This window comes from Pinus tabuliformis, chromosome 2_2, assembly GCF_031772625.1.
Source record: "Pinus tabuliformis cultivar Carrire ecotype Pingquan chromosome 2_2, CPIR1, whole genome shotgun sequence".
Taxonomy (NCBI): domain Eukaryota; kingdom Viridiplantae; phylum Streptophyta; class Pinopsida; order Pinales; family Pinaceae; genus Pinus; species Pinus tabuliformis.
In genome coordinates, this window is record NC_142300.1 from 8028275 (window position 1) to 8046284 (window position 18010).

The 18010-nt window shown below is 39.1% G+C and overlaps 1 protein-coding gene across 1 annotated transcript in view; it reads left to right on the plus strand.

Moving 5' to 3' along the window:
- The first annotated feature begins 5036 nt into the window (after positions 1-5036).
- LOC149191279 (uncharacterized) overlaps positions 5037-18010 on the plus strand; it is a 130806-nt gene continuing 117832 nt past the window's right edge. Inside the window, exons 1-2 of the mRNA XM_089404151.1 lie at positions 5037-5455; positions 5698-6125. Of these exons, the coding sequence (XP_089260277.1) occupies positions 5291-5455; positions 5698-6125 (593 nt within the window). The 5' untranslated portion in view covers positions 5037-5290. The remainder of the gene's footprint in view (positions 5456-5697; positions 6126-18010) is intronic.

Sequence of the window (18010 nt, forward strand, 5' to 3'; positions counted from 1 at the left end):
TTCACTTTTGAACTTCCCAATTGATCACTCATGCTCTGATACCATGTGGAAATTTCATCTGTCACAACAACTAGAAATTCTTCTAATTGTTAATTTAATTTAACAATTTATTTGTAGTTTGCTACGACAAATATCAAATAATTCACATTGTGATTTTCACAAATAAACTACGGAAGAAAATAGCGTTGGAATTTGATAAAATACTAGCACAAACACACACACATAAAAATGACAACGCTATTTTTAGACAATTGTCCCCACAAAAATCCAACTTGGGAAAATTGATGCAGCAGCTGAGGGTTTCTATTATTATGCAGTAATGAATTTTGAGTACAATCTATGGATGCCTAATTGGAAATCCAAACAGAGAATTTTTTTGGCATAATTTTTGTGAGAAATTTTTCTCACCCCCACAAGCAATCCTGGCTCAATCAAGCCAATCGAACTGGCTTCCCATGTGCTTCTGCGTGGGCCCTACGTCAACCTCTGCATAGGGTTGTAATACGTTGGTATGGGAACTGTCTTTAATCTGCTTCTAACTGACTGTCGTTGGTATGGAATCCTATGGATTGACTCTCTAGAAATTCTTCCAGCCACTAGCACCTGAAATGACCCTTCCTCTAACTAAATCAAAATGCCCTCTAGAGGCTTCTGCGCAACTCTTGCGTCAGCCTCACTGTGGCTCTTTCTGCCTCTCTGCAATGCACTCGCTGGATTTGGAGAACTTCCTCCAGCCTCACTGTTCTTGCCCCTCACTCTATGCTTTGATCTTGGCTTTTCGACAATTGTTGCTGCTCTCTAGAAATCGATCCACCAAGGAAATTGAACTCTTGGTGTGTTCTCCATCTACTGATTAACTTCTTCTTATAATCCTTTGTTGGAGAACCAACAACAAATATTAAAACTTAATCAAGGGCTACGATCATATCAGAGTCAATTCATGTGAGTTTCTAGAGAATTCTCACCTTATCTTAATTTATTTTGATTAATTAACCATTTTTCTTAAGTTTAGACTTAGGAAACATTAAAAAATAGTTTAATAATCTAACTAAGACACTTCTAGGTGGAATTTCCATAAATGATTTATGGGTTATGAATAACTCTTACATTCTAGCCTCTCCACAAAGTTTTGAGACTAGAACACATCTGATGCTATAAAAACTAACACAAAACACAACAAATTGATGACGAAGTTCACCTCCCCTGGGCTACGTCTCTGGGTCCAGCTTCTAATGGTGGCCTTTTATATTATATGCTCAAATGTTCAAGCACATCAACATACAATGTTCAAATTACAAAAATAACACTACCATTGCGTCCAGAATCCCCAAAAACCCTTGTGTAGGCTCCTATTAGGCTTATAAAGGCTGAAAAGTTTGACCAAGTTAGGCATATTTTTCCCAATATGTCTGTTCGTTGTTATGCAAAAACACCTTATTTGCAACTTGGGCAACAAACTAACCCCGATGGTGTGTTGGTATAGCAGATCGTTAGTATCTCGAAGGTCCCTGGTTCGACATGCGATTGGTGGCATAGGTTGTGTTTTATTGTTATAAAAATAATTACGGGGGGTGGTATGCCACACGCCCTACTCCGCTGGTAACGTGACATGACCAACGATCGTGGCCTTATCGTTTCACCCTTTTCGCCATAGCTCCATCTCCTTTGCCTCTGCTCATGTATCTACAATGTAACTTAGGGTTGGGCCAGTTAGGCAACCCTCCCCCCGACCACCCAAACCAGTCACGATAAAAATAACCGCTGCCACCACTGTTAACAAGTATCAATGGTGGTCTAATGGTAACACAATGGAGTTATGATTGGGAGCTCTAATGGTCGAGTTCTACGAAATTTGGTCTGTTGACCTAACAAATTTTGGCCTCATCTAGAGTGTCACTTGGTCCCCTGGGATTGGGCCATGTGTCACTCTATGATTGGCCCATATCAAAACACCTCCAACCAATAAGAGCACGCCAAATGTCCACATATGACTGAGGCTGTGTCAGTTCCCGATTGGTCCCATACTACTTGGTCATCCTGCTGATGTCAGCATGCCATCATCGTATGGATTGCCACTTGGCAACCGTACACTATCCAGTCAACCCTGCAAGTTGACTTTTTCACTGTTTGCCAAAAACTTTAGAATGAGATAACTTCCTCATACGTAGTCAAATTGAGGCGATTCAAGCGTCATTGGAATCAAAACAAAGAGATCTAAGATTTGGCGCTAGTTTCGAGAGATTTTGAGCACTTTCATTTTTGAGTATATTTTTGATCCCCTGGATCAAAAACCAAGGAAATTGCCCAAGGTAAGTTTGAGATCGAAGAGTTTTGATTGAGTCTTCAATGTTCATGTTGAATTGGTTGATTTGGTCTTCCAAATGAATGTGAACGCATTAAAGTTCAAGTGATTGCTATAGTGGTGTTGATTTGGTCATGGGAATTGATTGGTTCGATTTGGTCTTAGAGTTAGTGGATGATGTTAGTGGCATTGATCTAGTCAACAATATGGATCGAGTTAATGAGTGGATATGGTCATGCAATCAACTGATTGATTGGGTTAATTTATGTGTTGAGCTCTCAATTGTTATAGAGTCCTTACCAAGATCAAAAGGTTAGAGAGAATACAAATTGAGCCACTGTAAGAGAATAACTCGAGTGCTCTGATGCTCGAGCAGAAAATGCATTTTAGAGATAATGTTTGAGTGCAAAGATCATTGAATCAGAGCCTGTGTGCACTTGAAGCTTCAGATCATTGTATAAACCATAGAGATAGTGCACACTTATAGTAGAGATTGCATCTTCTGTAGCTAAGTATCCTATGTAGTCATGCACATGAGATGACATATCAACATACTAGTGACTACGATGTGAACATCATAGTAAAGTGATCAAGTGCGCATAAGCATAGTTGGTGAGTATTAGATGGAGTGTGATTGGTGTTGGCCTGGTTTCATTAACGAAGTGCGATGTTGCGTGAGGAAAATATGTTGAGTACCTGTAGCAAAGCGCATATTGTAGAGAATGTGCATGGAAATTGATGACTATGTTGGTGTTTGAGAATTGTTGAATGTTTGAGCATTATTTTGTATCGATAAAGTTTGTTTTGTAGGGGTATGTTATTGGTGTAATATTTTAGTGTGAGATCCTTTAATGCCATGCATATGTATATGGTTGTAGCATTGATGTGTAGAGTCAATTTGGTATATTGCTGCTGAGAGTGTATAAATGATCTATTGTATAATAGAGGATTTCGTCATGTTTGGTAGGATTGATGTAGTGTCTCTATGGCCTTGTGTATGTTGCCATTAGAGCTTGTTGGCTTGATCAATTGAGTTGTTTGTATGCTATTGAGAGGGTACAAGAGCAGAGTTTGATTTTGTATTGTTGAGAGGGCTCGAGTGAGAGTTTGAAGAGTTGATTGTATGACCAGAGTTTGAGACAGTTGATTGTGTTATTGATGATCATAAAGTTTATAACGGGTCCAATATGAAAATGGGATGAAATGAGGTCTGCGAGTTGTTTGAGTTTGTTATGTGGATCCTAGTATGAAATATTGTGAAATAAGGTATATAAGAGCTTGAAGGTTGGGGCCTTCAGTGAGGCAAGTGGTGGCTTGTGGATTCAGGGTGTAGCAACATCCTTCTAGTTATGGCCTGAGAACTTGGGAGTTGTGGCTTCTGTCGAGTGGTGGCTGCAAAAACTATTGGGTGTTGTGGCATCCAAGAGGTGGTGGCTTGCAGTGGGTAGTGGCTTGCATAATTAAGGGAGTGGTAGCTTCCAACAAGTGGTGCCTGTAGGAATTTGGTAAGTTCCACAGAAAGAATGCAACCAGATCTCAAATCAATACAAGTAACGTGGTCAGAGTGGCAGTTGTCCCAACGTGTTACAGGTCAAAGAATGGCACATGCACGGATTTCCCGAACAATGACCCTCCATGCGTAGAACTCATGACCAATCGGGTGTCAAGCCACGGATCAAGTGTCGATAATACCGAGGTGAGAGTGAACCGTCGGATCACTACATATCGTGACCGTCGGATTGTAAGTTACAATATGTACAACGGTAAAGACCTAACTCTAAACTAGACCAAGTTGAACTTAACTATATCCTATGTGTCGGAATATCCTAACATGCAAAGTTCAAGAAGTGGTGGCTTTTGTTAGGTAGTGGCCTGGAGCAAGTAGTTGTTTGCACACTGGAAGTGCCCAATGCATATGATTTAAAAGAAAGATTTGCATAATAAATAAGAAGTAGATGAAGACAAACATATGGGTTTTTCTCCTGGAAGGGTTTCCACCTTATATCTTGTGTTCATGTGTTGATGGTTGCTCTTGTGTTTATTTGCTTATATGTATTGTTACTCTTGTACATTGATTATGGTTACTGTTCATAGTTCATATTATGTTTAGATCTATTATTACATTGTGTTGCTAATAAGTCGATGATTCAATTTTTGTTAAAAAAAATTGAGAGGAAGAAGCAATTTTAAGGTCACGGCCAAGCTAGACACAAAATTGGTGTATGAGACCCCCTTGTTTGTGGGACAAGGGACCCACCTCCTCGCAACGATTTGACTACTAAATCTATGAAAGCATACATACTTTACCCCCTTTGATTTTGAACCTATAACCTTTTATGAGAAAACACATACTCTTAACCATTCAACCCACTCAAACCATATAAATTAATCAATAATATACCACACTAATCAAACCCTTTCAATATTTTCAAACTCAAACTCCCTTCCTACCATGAATTTGATGGAAAAAATTAACGACTTCAACTACAAAGGGGGTCGTAGAGCTTATACAAACATTGAATTTGGAGAAAAAAATAAACTTTGGCAAAAGTTCATGATCTGGCATGACCAATTGCCATGTCATCTAACACTAGGCAGAGAAAAAAGCTGGAGCGTGAAGGGAAGTTTGGCAGTTAGAGAGCACCAGCCACCTGTCCGGCATCAGCTTTCGGCATTTACGGGGTTGGATCTTGTGCCAGCCAAATGATGCTCACAGACAAATAAGCGTTAACTAACGGGAATTAGGAGGACTTGGAGATATGACTAGAAGCTTCTTTTCCCCGCTGCCCCTGGCGGTGACATTCTACTCCCTCAACATCGTCCAGATTGCAGAGCGCCGATTGCTTGCATATTAGAGGTTTCAGGCCTTCTGTCGTCGCATAGGTGAAGGTTTGGACTCCCTAGCTCTTGAGTGGAAGGTCAAGGGTTCAAATCTTAGGAGCCGTGCTTTCTCGTGCCCAATTTTGTTAAGATCGAAGGAGCGTCGTCATGGGTGTCGATTATTATAACATTCTGAATGTGGGAAAGAATGCCAGCGACGATGATTTGAAGAAGGCTTATAGAAAATTGGCCATGAAATGGCACCCCGACAAAAACCCCAACAATAAGAAGGAAGCCGAAGCAAAATTCAAACAGATATCCGAAGCTTATGATGTGAGTGAATTGTACCCTCTTGTTTTCAGTGGTTTTTCGGTGAGGCCATCTATTCGAATCCTAGATATATATTTGCTTTGTTTGTCCGATTTGTCGCTTTGGTTTTACCTATTAGTCTGATTCGTTTTCATGGTTTCATTTCGGGTTGAATCTGCCATTCAAATATGTTCTGCTGGGTGAATGATGAGATGCAGCCTTTTAATGCGAGGAACTGATGAAATGGTTGTTTGATTTGTGATTAGGTGTTGAGTGATCAACAAAAACGCGCAATTTATGATCAGTATGGTGAAGAGGGTTTGAAAGGGCAGGTTCCGCCGCCAGGTGCGGGAGGTCCTTCAACGTTTTCAAATGGATCAGGGCAGTTCAGTTTTAATCCAAGGAATGCAGAGGACATATTTGCAGAGTTTTTCGGTTCCAACCACCCCTTTTCAATGGGTGGGGGTTTCGGGTTAGGCGGGGGTACATCCAGATCATCACGATTTTCGGATGGCATGTTCGGTGGTTTTGGGCCGGCGGAAGGCGTTTTCAGGTCATCCTATAACGATAGTTCTCAGTCCGGACCTCGGAAGGCCCCGGCCGTTGAAAACAAACTACCTTGCACACTCGAAGAACTTTACAACGGTTCTACCAGGAAGATGAAAATCTCCAGAAATATTGTCGATGTCAGTGGGTGCGTATATTATTCTTTCCTCTTGGCAATCTCTTGTCCTTTCCAGGTTTTAAATTTAAAGTCACTCTACAATTCATCTCGCTTTAAACGGAAGCTAAACTGAAAATCAAGACATGGGCATTTGTTTATATTGAAGCAGAGTACCTGGAGCAATCATCATATTTCTCATTCAAGTATTATGATTTGAAGTCGCTTTCAGTAAAATCAAATATGACGATTTTAAACGTAAGGATATTGAATTTAGAAAGACCGATCATTCCTTAGTTAGAGACAGTCCCTGGTAAGTGTATTTGAAAACGTTAAATATTCGAAACGGCCTTTTCCACAGAAGATCTTGGTCTTCATCTCACCCTCTCATCTACTCTACTGCATCCAGCGAATAGTCTTACCAACATGAGATGACCTGACATGATATGAAACGATGGCCCCTGCGCCCATCACATTGCAACAGGCTACCTTCAAGCTACAAATATTTAACTTTTGAATTTGTTCTATGACGGTATCATGACGGGCAGAGTTGTTCATTGGAGGTGAGATATGTTAACTTAAATACAAGGATGTCTACTGTTAACATCAACGGGTATTACAGGATGCCATCATGGTAAGCTAGAAGTGGATCTTCGAGTGGGCAAATGTGATTACTGTGGTGGGTAATAATGGAAGGAAAATGTGATCATGTTGTTGGGTTATAACAAAATTGGAAGTAGAATTTTTAAATATGCATTGCAAATAAATCACGTGGTAGTGACCAAAGTCTGCAAGTCAGGCCTTGCTTTAGTCCTAGTTTTTCAATCTTAATGTTTCTGAAAATTTTAAAGTCCTTCGACTCAATGCTTGACCTAGCTTTTTGAAACACATGCAATACTATTCGAGTGCAGTGGTCCATGCTAAAGTTGCAACAGATTAATTGAAACAGTATGGAATCCTCAAATCTCCTGACTCAGGAAAAAAAATTGTCATTAAGGAAGCTATGTGAAACTCAAATGTTGTCTGCATTATAGACTATTATCTGTATAATGTTGGAAGAACTTATTAATATCAGCTAATGGAGAAATAACTCATGCAATAAGCAATTATAAAGTGACAATAATAAGGTTGAAGTCCTTATTATCAAAGCACTACAGACAATGCATGCCACATATCAAAATCTACGTTTGATTTTGTTAGCATCCAAAATTGTGGGATAGAGTTGTTTCATTCTTTGTTAAGGAACCCAGAAATACCCTTTATTTAACAGTTACTCTTTATTCACTATATGGCACAAAGATACCCTCTATTTTAACTGTGCCCTGGATTCAATATATGGCACAGGAATATTCTCTATTTAACAGTCCTCTGAGGAGCGGACACCTTTATAAAAATGGGTCAGTGTCCCTCTTATTCATGTTCAAGCCTTCAATATGAGCTGTTCTATTGGTTCTCAGTTTGGCAAGGATGTTGGTTCTCCAGGTTTGGTTATTATGGATTCTGGGTTTCAGAAGGATCTTGTAACCTTCGGTGCCATATCTAAGATTGTCAGACTTTTGCAATTGCTTTTTCTCCCTGGAATGTGGAGCTTTGAATAATCTGTTGTAAAGTTCAGATTTGTGCGTTGAAGAATAACACAACTTTAACTATAGCACATTTTTTTGGTTTAAACCATGGTGAATCAGTTTTTGCTTTAAACCATGGTGAATCAGTAACATATTGGAGTAATCTGGTTCAAATTTCCGGCTGCCACTATAACACCAAGAGTATATCCAACAACCCACAGGCCAGATATATCAATAACTTATGACTTATCGAGAGCTGAGATGTCACGTGGGGGTGGGGGTGCCTACCCCTTTGAGCCTTCTTACAATGGGCCAAACATGTCCCCTGTCTGGCTGCCACTATAACACCAAGAGTATATCCAACAACCCACAGGCCAGATATATCAATAACTTATGACTTATCGAGAGCTGAGATGTCACGTGGGGGTGCCTACCCTTTGAGCCTTCTTACAATGGGCCAAACATGTCCCCTGGAATTGAACCCAGGTGGATGGAAGAACAAACTATGCTCCCAAACACTTGAGCTACCAACCCAAGACAACTCTAACTATAGCACATTACTAAACATCAATAAATGTTTTTTTGAGTGCCGAGAACACCAATGTTGATGGATTGATTGACTTTTGTTACAATTTAATACCTCCATGTGGATTGAATCAGGAATAATCACATTGTTGTCAGTTGGTAGACTTTTGCAAGGTTTCCAATATGGTTGTCCACCCTTTCAAATGTTTTCATGTGTCATGTTGATTATGGCTGCCAATTGTTTTTATCTTGAATGTTATAAGGGCTTTTGGAATGCAGCATAGTAGCATTTTATTGCCCTAGATTGGTTGATAGTGGTTGAATTGTTTCATATATCTCTTAAATATGGACGACTAATTTTTCAAATAGATAATTTATTTTTGTTTATTTCATTTTAGAAATTGTTTCTATCAAGGAGCTTGTGACAATTGATGTTAAGCCTAGTTGAAAGAAAGGAACCTTCATCGAAACAAGAAATCGGGGCTAGAGAGGTTTATGCATAGTGAAGGGCCCCTTGGCCTATTTTGGATAGGAAAAATCTCTTTCCTTCAAGAACCTAGAGACTTAAGGCACATTGTAAATGAAATTAGATTTACAATTTCGTATCATAATGGACCAAAATACCTCAAATCACACCAAGTTCAGCTCAACTAGAGTAAAACAAATTGCATCCACATCATAATAGTCAAGACTCAAGAGACATTAACCCATTATCAAATGTGTGTGGAGCAGTGAAACATGAATCTCCGATTACTTGTGATTAATCACGAGTCAAACTATGTTCTTCCCTCAAACGATCGGATTCAACTTTGGGCGAGTCAAACTCGCGTTGACCGAGTTTGACTCTTGGTCAACATGAGTTTGACTTGCGACTCACTGATTAATTGCGATTTAGGCAACTGAGGTGATTTTCAACCCTCAACTTGGCGAGCATGGGTTTTAAATTTTAGGGTTCTCGCATTTTTCGTTGTGTGGTTTAGTTAGGTTACATTGCTCTGTAACTGGCTTCTCATAGCTTAGGCCCGCAACTCATACACCGAGAGGTAATAGAGGCATGGTTTTAGTTTTAGTTTACTCCATGTAATAGAGTTGCATGTTGAAAAGTGTGCAACAAGAAATGTAAATTTAGAAATTGCTAAAAATAGAACTGCTAAAAATAGCATTTCTGGGTCCCTTCCTATTTATAGCAGTCTCTGGTCTATCTATAGGAAGCAAATTCGAATTTGGTCTTACCAGCAGTTTGGAATATTTATTAATTAATTCTCCACGAGTTAATTAGTTAAGGAAAAGCAAATTTGAAGTCTTTGTGAGAACATGCAATTATTTCTCCACTAATTGGGGAATGTGCCCTTGATTTACTCCACTGATTGAGGAATAAAGTATGAGTTCTATATTGAGAGGATCAGTTGACTATTTTGACTTAGTCAAGTTCAGTTAGATTAATTTAACAAGTTGTTAAATTAATGAGATATAGTTTGTTGATGCTTGTATGCATGTGACAACTATTATTTTCAGATAACAATGTATTCAGTCATGGATAACTAATGCAAGTCAGTTTTGTCAGAGACCCAGTTGAGATCAGAAAAGGGACATTGTACTATCAGTTGGATGAATATTTTTCCTATAAAGGAAGCTCATCTATGATGAGGATTCATCTCCTTCAGGTTTGTGCAGTTAGATCATAGGCCAATTCACACATGTGACATCACTGGACCCCAAGGAAACTGCACAAAGAAATAGGAGGCTTGGAGGGCAGAGGAGAAGGTTTGTGAGAAGCCTTTGACTGTCTATGAGCAGCAGAGGGATTGTACTGAGAGCTGGATAGCTTTCGAGCTAAGGTTTTGTGTAATCTGGACTATATTTCCACTTGTATGATAATACAAAGATGGGGTTTTAGGCAGGTGCTTTCCCCGGGTAAATTTTTCTGTGTTATGTGTGATTGATTGCTTCTTATCAGTTATATGTGTTTTTATTGATGTTGCTCATGGTGGATTAAGCTTCCACTAAATTGTTTGTAAAAGTAGATCAAGTGTTTTGCTTTAGTACATTGCATTACCAAGTTGATCTACAGGTGGGAAATTTCTACATGGTATCAGAGCTAGCTGATTTGTAGAAAAAGTTTTACATGGTATCAAAGTTAGCTGATTTGTAGGAAAAATTCTACAAAATTCTACATGTTATCAGAGCCAGCTAGTTTGTAGAAAAATTCTACAAAAATTCTACATGGTATCGGAGCACAGCTGATCAAGGATTTTGAGTTTTGGGCTGAGAATTTGCAGAGTAGATCTGAAATTTTCTATACAAAATTTTCAGAAATAAATAGCAGATTTGGATTCCTTGCGGAAAAATACCCAAAAAAAAATCTGCTGAATCGGGAGTTCGGATGAGGGAGATATCGCTGATTTAAAACAACTCTTTTTCTAGAAAATTTCGTGACGGCGGGAAAGTGGAAATAGATTGGTGTGCTAGCTAAGAACCTGTATGCACTTGAGGGACAAGATGCATGCAAAGCCTTGAGGAGCAAGGCAAAGGTTAGAGACTTGGTGGTTGAGAGGGAGAGTATATTACCTCTCAACATGCAGCGCCAGAAGAAGTCTCAGACAATTGTGGAGGAGTCATGATTGGTGCAGCAGCTTCAGGAGGTTGTGGAGCAACCACAACAAGGGAAGTTGAGAGGAGATCAAGTAGAGACATCTACTCATGCAGAGACCTCCAGTAGGGGGAAACTTCGAGCCAGGTGGGTAGAGGGATCACATGCAGCCATACCTCCAAGTAGGAGGTGGGACGATGTGGAGTGATCGTCCCATGGAGGAGGGGCAAGATCCTTGAGGTACCCAACCTCTTGGATGAGACCTTGCTATGGAAGCCCCGATGTGAAGTAGCAGGAACTGACTGGTTGAGTAGAGACAAATGCGGATGGAGCGGCAGAGAGAGCTACAGTGCAGGGAATCCCAGGACAGTGCAGAGCATGCAGGCTGCAGCAATGCGAAAGGCACAAGTGTGTTGCACTGTGCAGGGTAGCACAGAGAAGGGTGCAACGGTGCGAGATGCATGGAGATGTTGCAATAGCGCAGAGGTTAGAGAGGGAGTACTTGTTAGCAGCAGGTAGAGCTTTAGCATCAGAGTATGTTTCTAGCCCAACATAGTGGTCAGTTGGGAGTTTTTTTGTTCCCATGTTGCATGCAGAACATTCCAGAGTTACAGGATTGGGTTCGAGAGGAAGCCTTTCTTGTTGAGAGGGAGTGTTGAAAAGTGTGCAACAAGAAATGTAAATTTAGAAATTGCTAAAAATAGAACTGCTAAAAATAACACTTCTAAAAATAGCAATTTGGCCAATGAGCATTTTGGCCACCTTGGGTGAGAGGTGAAACTGCTAAAAATAGTATCTTCTAAAAATAGCATTTTTGTGTACCTTCCTATTTATAGCAGTCCCTGGTCTATCTATAGGAAGTAAATTCGAATTTGGTCTTACCAACAGTTTGGAATATTAATTAATTAATTCTCCATGAGTTAATTAGTTAAGGAAAAGCAAATTTGAAGTCTTTGTGAGAACATGCAATTATTTCTCCACTAATTGGGGAATGTGTCCTTGATTTACTCCACTGATTGAGGAATTAAGGATGAGTTCTATATTGAGAGGATCAGTTGACTTATTTTAACTTAGTCAAGTTCAGTTAGATTAATTTAACAAGTTGTTAAATTAATGAGATATAGTTTGTTGATGCTTGCATGCATGTGACAATTATTATTTACAGATAACTATGTATTCACTCATGGATAACTGATGCATGTCAGTTCTGTCAGAGACCTAGTTGAGATTAGAGAAGGGACAGTGTACTATCAGTTGGATGAATATTTTTCTTATAAAGGAAGCTCATCCATGATGAGGATTCATCTCCTTCAGGTTTGTGCAGTTAGATCAAAGGCCAATTCACACATGTGACATCACTGGACCCCAAGGAAACTGCACAAGGAAATAGGAGGCTTGGAGGGCAGAGGAGAAGGTTTGTGAGAAGCCTTTGACTGTCTATGAACTGCAGAGGGATTGTACTGAGAGCTGGATAGCTTCCGAGCTAAGACTTTGTGTAATCCGGACTATATTTCCACTTGTATGATAATACAGAGATGGGGTTTTAGGCAGGTGCTTTCCCCAGGTAAATTCTTCTGTGTTATGTGTGATTGATTGCTTCTTATCAGTTATATGTGTTCTTATTGATGTTGCTCATGGTTGATTAAGCTTCTGCTAAATTGTTTGTAAAAGTAGATCAAGTGTTTTGCTTTAGTACATTGCATTACCAGGTTGATCTACAGGTGGGAAATTTCTACATGGTATCAAAGCTAGCTGATTTGTAGAAAAAGTTCTACATGGTATCAAAGCTAGCTGATTTGTAGGAAAAATTCTACAAAATTCTACATTGCAGTGTAATAGAGGTGTAGTGTGCAGTGTGCTCTAGTGTAGCTTAAGCGTGTGCTTTGTCAGAGATTTCAGTAGCAAACCATTATCGTATCATTTCAACAGCAATCAGGAGATTTCGGTTACTGCTTTTTTACTGATTATTATGCAATATTTTATAAACTTTTAGAAGCAAATGCTTTTGGTTCTATGTAGTCATTGGTTAGGAGTTAGGACTAGTACTTTGGATCATGTTTGGACTCGTAACATATACGAGATACTTATTCATTCATGATATTTTGGACATCTATTGATATTATGCATTGTTTGATCATGGCTTTATTGAATATCAATGAAATTTTTTATTTTATTTATTTTTATTTTTTATTTTTTTGTATTTAATTCAATATGTGTATATCTATTTAATTGAATTCACCGGTTTTTTCTCGATTTTTCCCTGATCTGATTAAAACTCTTCGCTCTTTTGCCTCGCCGTTCTATTGCTGATTCTGAGTCTGGTAACATTGGTTTGGAGTAACATTGGGTAAATTTTGGGGGTAGTTGGGGCAAAAAGCCCAATTTGGGGGCTACACTTGCACATTAGAAAGAAGAAAGACCTCCATGAGGAATCTATAAATAAAGGAGAATTAGAATCATTTTATCATCATTGTGGATTGGATTATTCTGTTTTTCTGAGTTTGAGGCTTTGAGGGTTTTAAGACCCCATCGCTTTTGATTAGTTTCGGTGGTGATGTTCCCACTCTAGCTAATACTCTCTCTTTGATTAGTTTCAGTGGTGAGAGATTCTACCCTAGGTAGTCACCTTCTTTTCTCTATTTTGTTATAGCACAATCTCTGGGAACAACTCGGGTTTGCCTGGATAGCAAGGAAGAAATTCTCTGTGATTGATCAATAACTCTGTTTTAGAGCAATAAAAGTCTTCCTTGTGGTTTCTATTTAAGAGTTTTCTGAGGCAGCAAATTCTCTCTGATTTCTTGTGGCCCCACTTGAGGCACTGAAGGCAAATAGAGACCAGCGAGGCCCTTAACAAGGCAACGAAGTCGTTTTTCTATTGTTTGTCCAGCCACCTAGCCTCTGGTCAAGCAGCAAAGGTTGTCTATTTGAGGCTGATGTGAAGGATCTAAGGCATAGCGATTTAAATCAATAATAACAGAGGCATTTTAAGGCTCAGACTGAGGTGGATTTTCCTCCCTGTGGTTGATTAAAGTCAGCGGCACCACATCTAATCCTGTCTTGAAGTGGGTTAAGTGTAATGTTCCTGAGGGATTAATTGGCCCAAGGGACGAAGTAGCCTATCGATCCCCGTAGGCTATAGTCCTTGATGAAGGGGAAAACTCCAAAATACCCAATGTTTGGGCAAGTTTGGGGCAACTGGGGAAAAAAGCCCAAAGTTGGGGTTTGATGTGAATTTCTCCCGATTAATTAAGGAGAAAATCCCATCAAGTAAAATCTATAAATATAAAGGGGTTGGATTCATTTGAAGCATCATTGGATTGGATCATTTATCTCTGTTTTTCCTTGAGCCTAAGGCTTTGAGGGTTTTAAGACTCCTTTTACCCTACTAATTTCAGTGGTGAAAGATTCCACCTTAGTTAGTAAATTTCTTTTTTTCTTCTTTGTTCTGTTTTGGAAAAGTAGGAAGATTATCTAGCAGAAGAACATCTAAAAATAGTGGAAAGAACAAGCATTTTTGTGGATTTGATCAAGGATTATTTTTGTGTCTTCTCTCTACATCCAACGGGATTTCTGGGGCAGAATTTTGAGCAAACATAAGGCATCGACCTTCCTGAGGCCCAACTCGGCTCCCTCAGTGAGATAAGCATCTTGACCAAAACTGCTGAGTTAGAACGAAACTCTATTATGCAAAGTTACCTTGGCAGACAACAATTTTCTTCCTAAAGCAATCCAAAATTTTCTGAACAGAGACAGACTTCATTTCAAGTAGGAAACCAAGCCCATTAGAATAGTTGATTAAAGGATTGAAGCAATGACAACAGTCAACCATCCCAAGCCTGGTGAATTGATTCTGAGGACATATGTCGAGGAAGATGGAGCCCTCTGTAGTTCATTGGATGTCTTCTATGGAGAAATTATGATTTGAATGAGATTTTCAGATGTTTGTCAACACTCAATAATAGACCCGAAATTCCCTAAGACTGTGTGGGTTCCTGAAGCAATAGGTTCGAAGGGATTCCTGAGACAACCGCAATCTTTTTGAGTTCGTGCAAATCTGTTCTGAGGCAAAGTGACGAGTTTCCAGAGGCAGACAAAGCATTAAGGTTGAGTGAAATTCGTCTTCAAGCAAACGGTGCCAAACATCCTAACATAGATTGTGATTTCCTGAGGTAGAGATTGTCATCGAGTCTTCTTGAGGGTACTCGGGGTTAATTAGTATAGGTGGCAGGTCTGAGAGTTTTTAAGACAGTATTGGCTGCTGAGAGAGTTTTGCATTCAGAGGCAGATTTGAGGTCAGAGCTTCGGTGAAATACTTACACAATTGGTTACTATCTTGAGGAAGCTCGATACTGTTTTTTGAAGGCAACTCTAGCAACTCTTGGCCCAATTTCCTATAACAGACTGGGCAAATTGCCTGTTATAAATCACAACTGGCTTATAGTCCGCTGGCTGGTATAAGGTAGCCTAGGTTAATTGTAGGAAACTTAGGGTATGTTTATTGTTGATCAAACTCTGGAATTTATATTGGAATTATTGTCAAAATTTATGGTTGGATTACAACATTAACTATTGCATTTTGAACATAGATGGAATAGTCCTACTTGTTGGAAAAAGAATGATAATTGCTCAAATTTTTGTTCAAGGTATCATTATTTTTTTGTCTAAAACCCTAGCTATCTAAGGAACCCTAGGGAAAACTTTCCATAGAATACTATAATGGTATTAGAGCTGGCTCTCCTGCTAGCCTGGAGGGTGTTGGAAGAATATGGAAAAGTCACAAGACAAAAAGTTTGGACTGGTCAATCTCACTGCATAAGCTGTGATTTAGTGGAAGAAGAAAAGACTGACACCATTAAGCAAGAAGAAGAAGATCAGGGTGCTATTATCTCTCTAGGGTAGCAAGAGAAGGAGCTAAGGCTTGAGTTACTTCCCTCAAGGGTCTCCCTTTGCAGCTATAAAGGCCGTGGAAATATTTTTACAGATGCTTTGAGGAAGCATTCACATGTGCACGAGGAGGGACTACATGTTTGTCATTATGAAGGATGTGGCAGGAAGTTTCTAGATAGCTCCAAGTTGAAGAAACATTTTCTCATCCATATGAGAGAAACATTTTACTTGTCCACATGAAGTTTGTGGTAAGGCATTTTCTTTGGATTTTAACTTGTGTGCATGTATGCGAACGCGTTCACCATGGAACTATCATATTCGTCCATTCGAAGAATGTAGAAAAAGATATTCAGGTGAATACAAGTTAAAAGCTCACATTAAGTCCACACATGAGAGGAATTTGGCTATTGTGGTGAAGATTTCCAAAGAAAGAATGAGAGACCAAGTTCAAATCTGAACCATAAAGAGCACGAGTTTGTGAATAAGAGGGCCAAAAATCCAATGCTGGAAAGAACCATGAGTTTGAGACCCTTGTAGCACAAGTTTCCTTCCTCAAGGAGGTCGAATCACCATCCTCATTTACTTGGCCGAATTTTGCATTAAAGGGGGTCGAGTTTACAACCAGGGGAAGAGCATTCATTCCATAGTTGTGGGCCAAATCATCACTGAGGTAGCTAGACACAATGCTGGAGGAAGAAGAGTTGATTTTGTTTCAACCAAACTGTTGGACGAGTTATTTTAGTGCTGGCCGAGTTGTGTGACCTCCTTGAACAAAGTTCGTTCTTCATTCTTCGCTGAGTTTATTCAGCAAAGGAGCTGAGTGTCATCTTTGCGTGGTGGCTGATTTATACAGTGAAAAGAGCACGGGATTAACTCTGAGTGTGGGTTGAATGCTGGGTATGTTATTGTACCAGAGACAAAGGTTTCCTCTATATCATTGAGTCTACATATCATTTTCTTGTTTCCTATCTACAATGCTATTGTTGTATATATATTACGTGGTCAACATAGCATTTTTCCTTGGGTTTGTTATTTTTGGAGCTTGAATGTAAATATCAGTGTGTTTCTTATTCTTGAAGTAATACAAGTTGCATGTTGCTTTTATATCTTTATATCATACATAGTCGAAGGGACATAGACATATAATGTTGTCCAAGCTATTTAGTGTGGATTGTTTGTTTTTGGGCTAAGTATCTCTTATTTATTGCTAATTAAAAGGTCTCTGGAATACATGTGTGGTACTGTGCATTTTCCATTTTAAATTAAATAAGCTATTTCCTAGTTGGAATTTTACAATAATGAGTTGGGATATAAAAAGAATACAAAGCATGACAAATTTGATGATGTATGTGATGATAATGAAAGAAATGGAAGAAGAATACATGGTAGTAGAATGTATATTTCAATCATGATATGTTTAGCACTTACATGCCTTTCTTTTCAAGACAAGGGAAGATTAACATAGCTTGCACGCTATTTTCATATCTGTTTGGAAAAGGTAGTGACCATGGATCCAAACACATGACACATTTGTGTGGATGCCTAATTTTTCATGTATAAATTTGGCATACCGTGAAGATAGTCAACTTCAATAGGCATTATTATCAGCCATAGTTGAAGCTATTAAGTAGGAGCAAATTCAGGATGTTTGCTTGCAAGATACCCATACTTTGTACCATCACCTTGCTTGTGATCTAACACTTTTTGAATCTGGAGCCACACTAGAAATTCAGGAGTTGAATATACAATTGAAATTGAAGGCCCTTTTACCTATTCCTAGGTGGCTATTTTTATATGCTATTCTTGACTCTCAGTTGCCACCATCTGTTTCTTCACAATATGAAGGAAATTGAATTCATGGACATGAAGATATCAAGGGTACTATTGCAGATGGAAAATTTTCGGTAGACCAACTTGTGGAGGTTCCGGATAATCTACAAATTACAAAATTTCATTAGAAATTGGTTGAGCTTAGGTTGCCTCGAAATGAACAAGTTCTCATCGAGAAAACTGGGAACCGACATATTTCTATAGTTGATGCATTGCAAGCTTTTACCTTGGGTAAGCCTTAGTCTTCTGAGTTTGGAAAGACCTTTACATAAATTGTTCTTACTAGATTACTTGTTAGGCCCGATGTTGGTTGCTTTCTACTCAGAAGTTGTGGATATGCTAGGGATATCGTTAGAGGATTATCTAATATTGCATGTCAAGTGGGTTCTTGATGGGGGTGTAGGACGAAAGTCTCTTATGTAGTCATTTGATACCATGGCCCATCAAGGAGGTTTCTTTGTTAAAATTAACCACATGAGTTCTTGGGGTTGTTCATCTTCACAACATGAAATTGAAGTGGA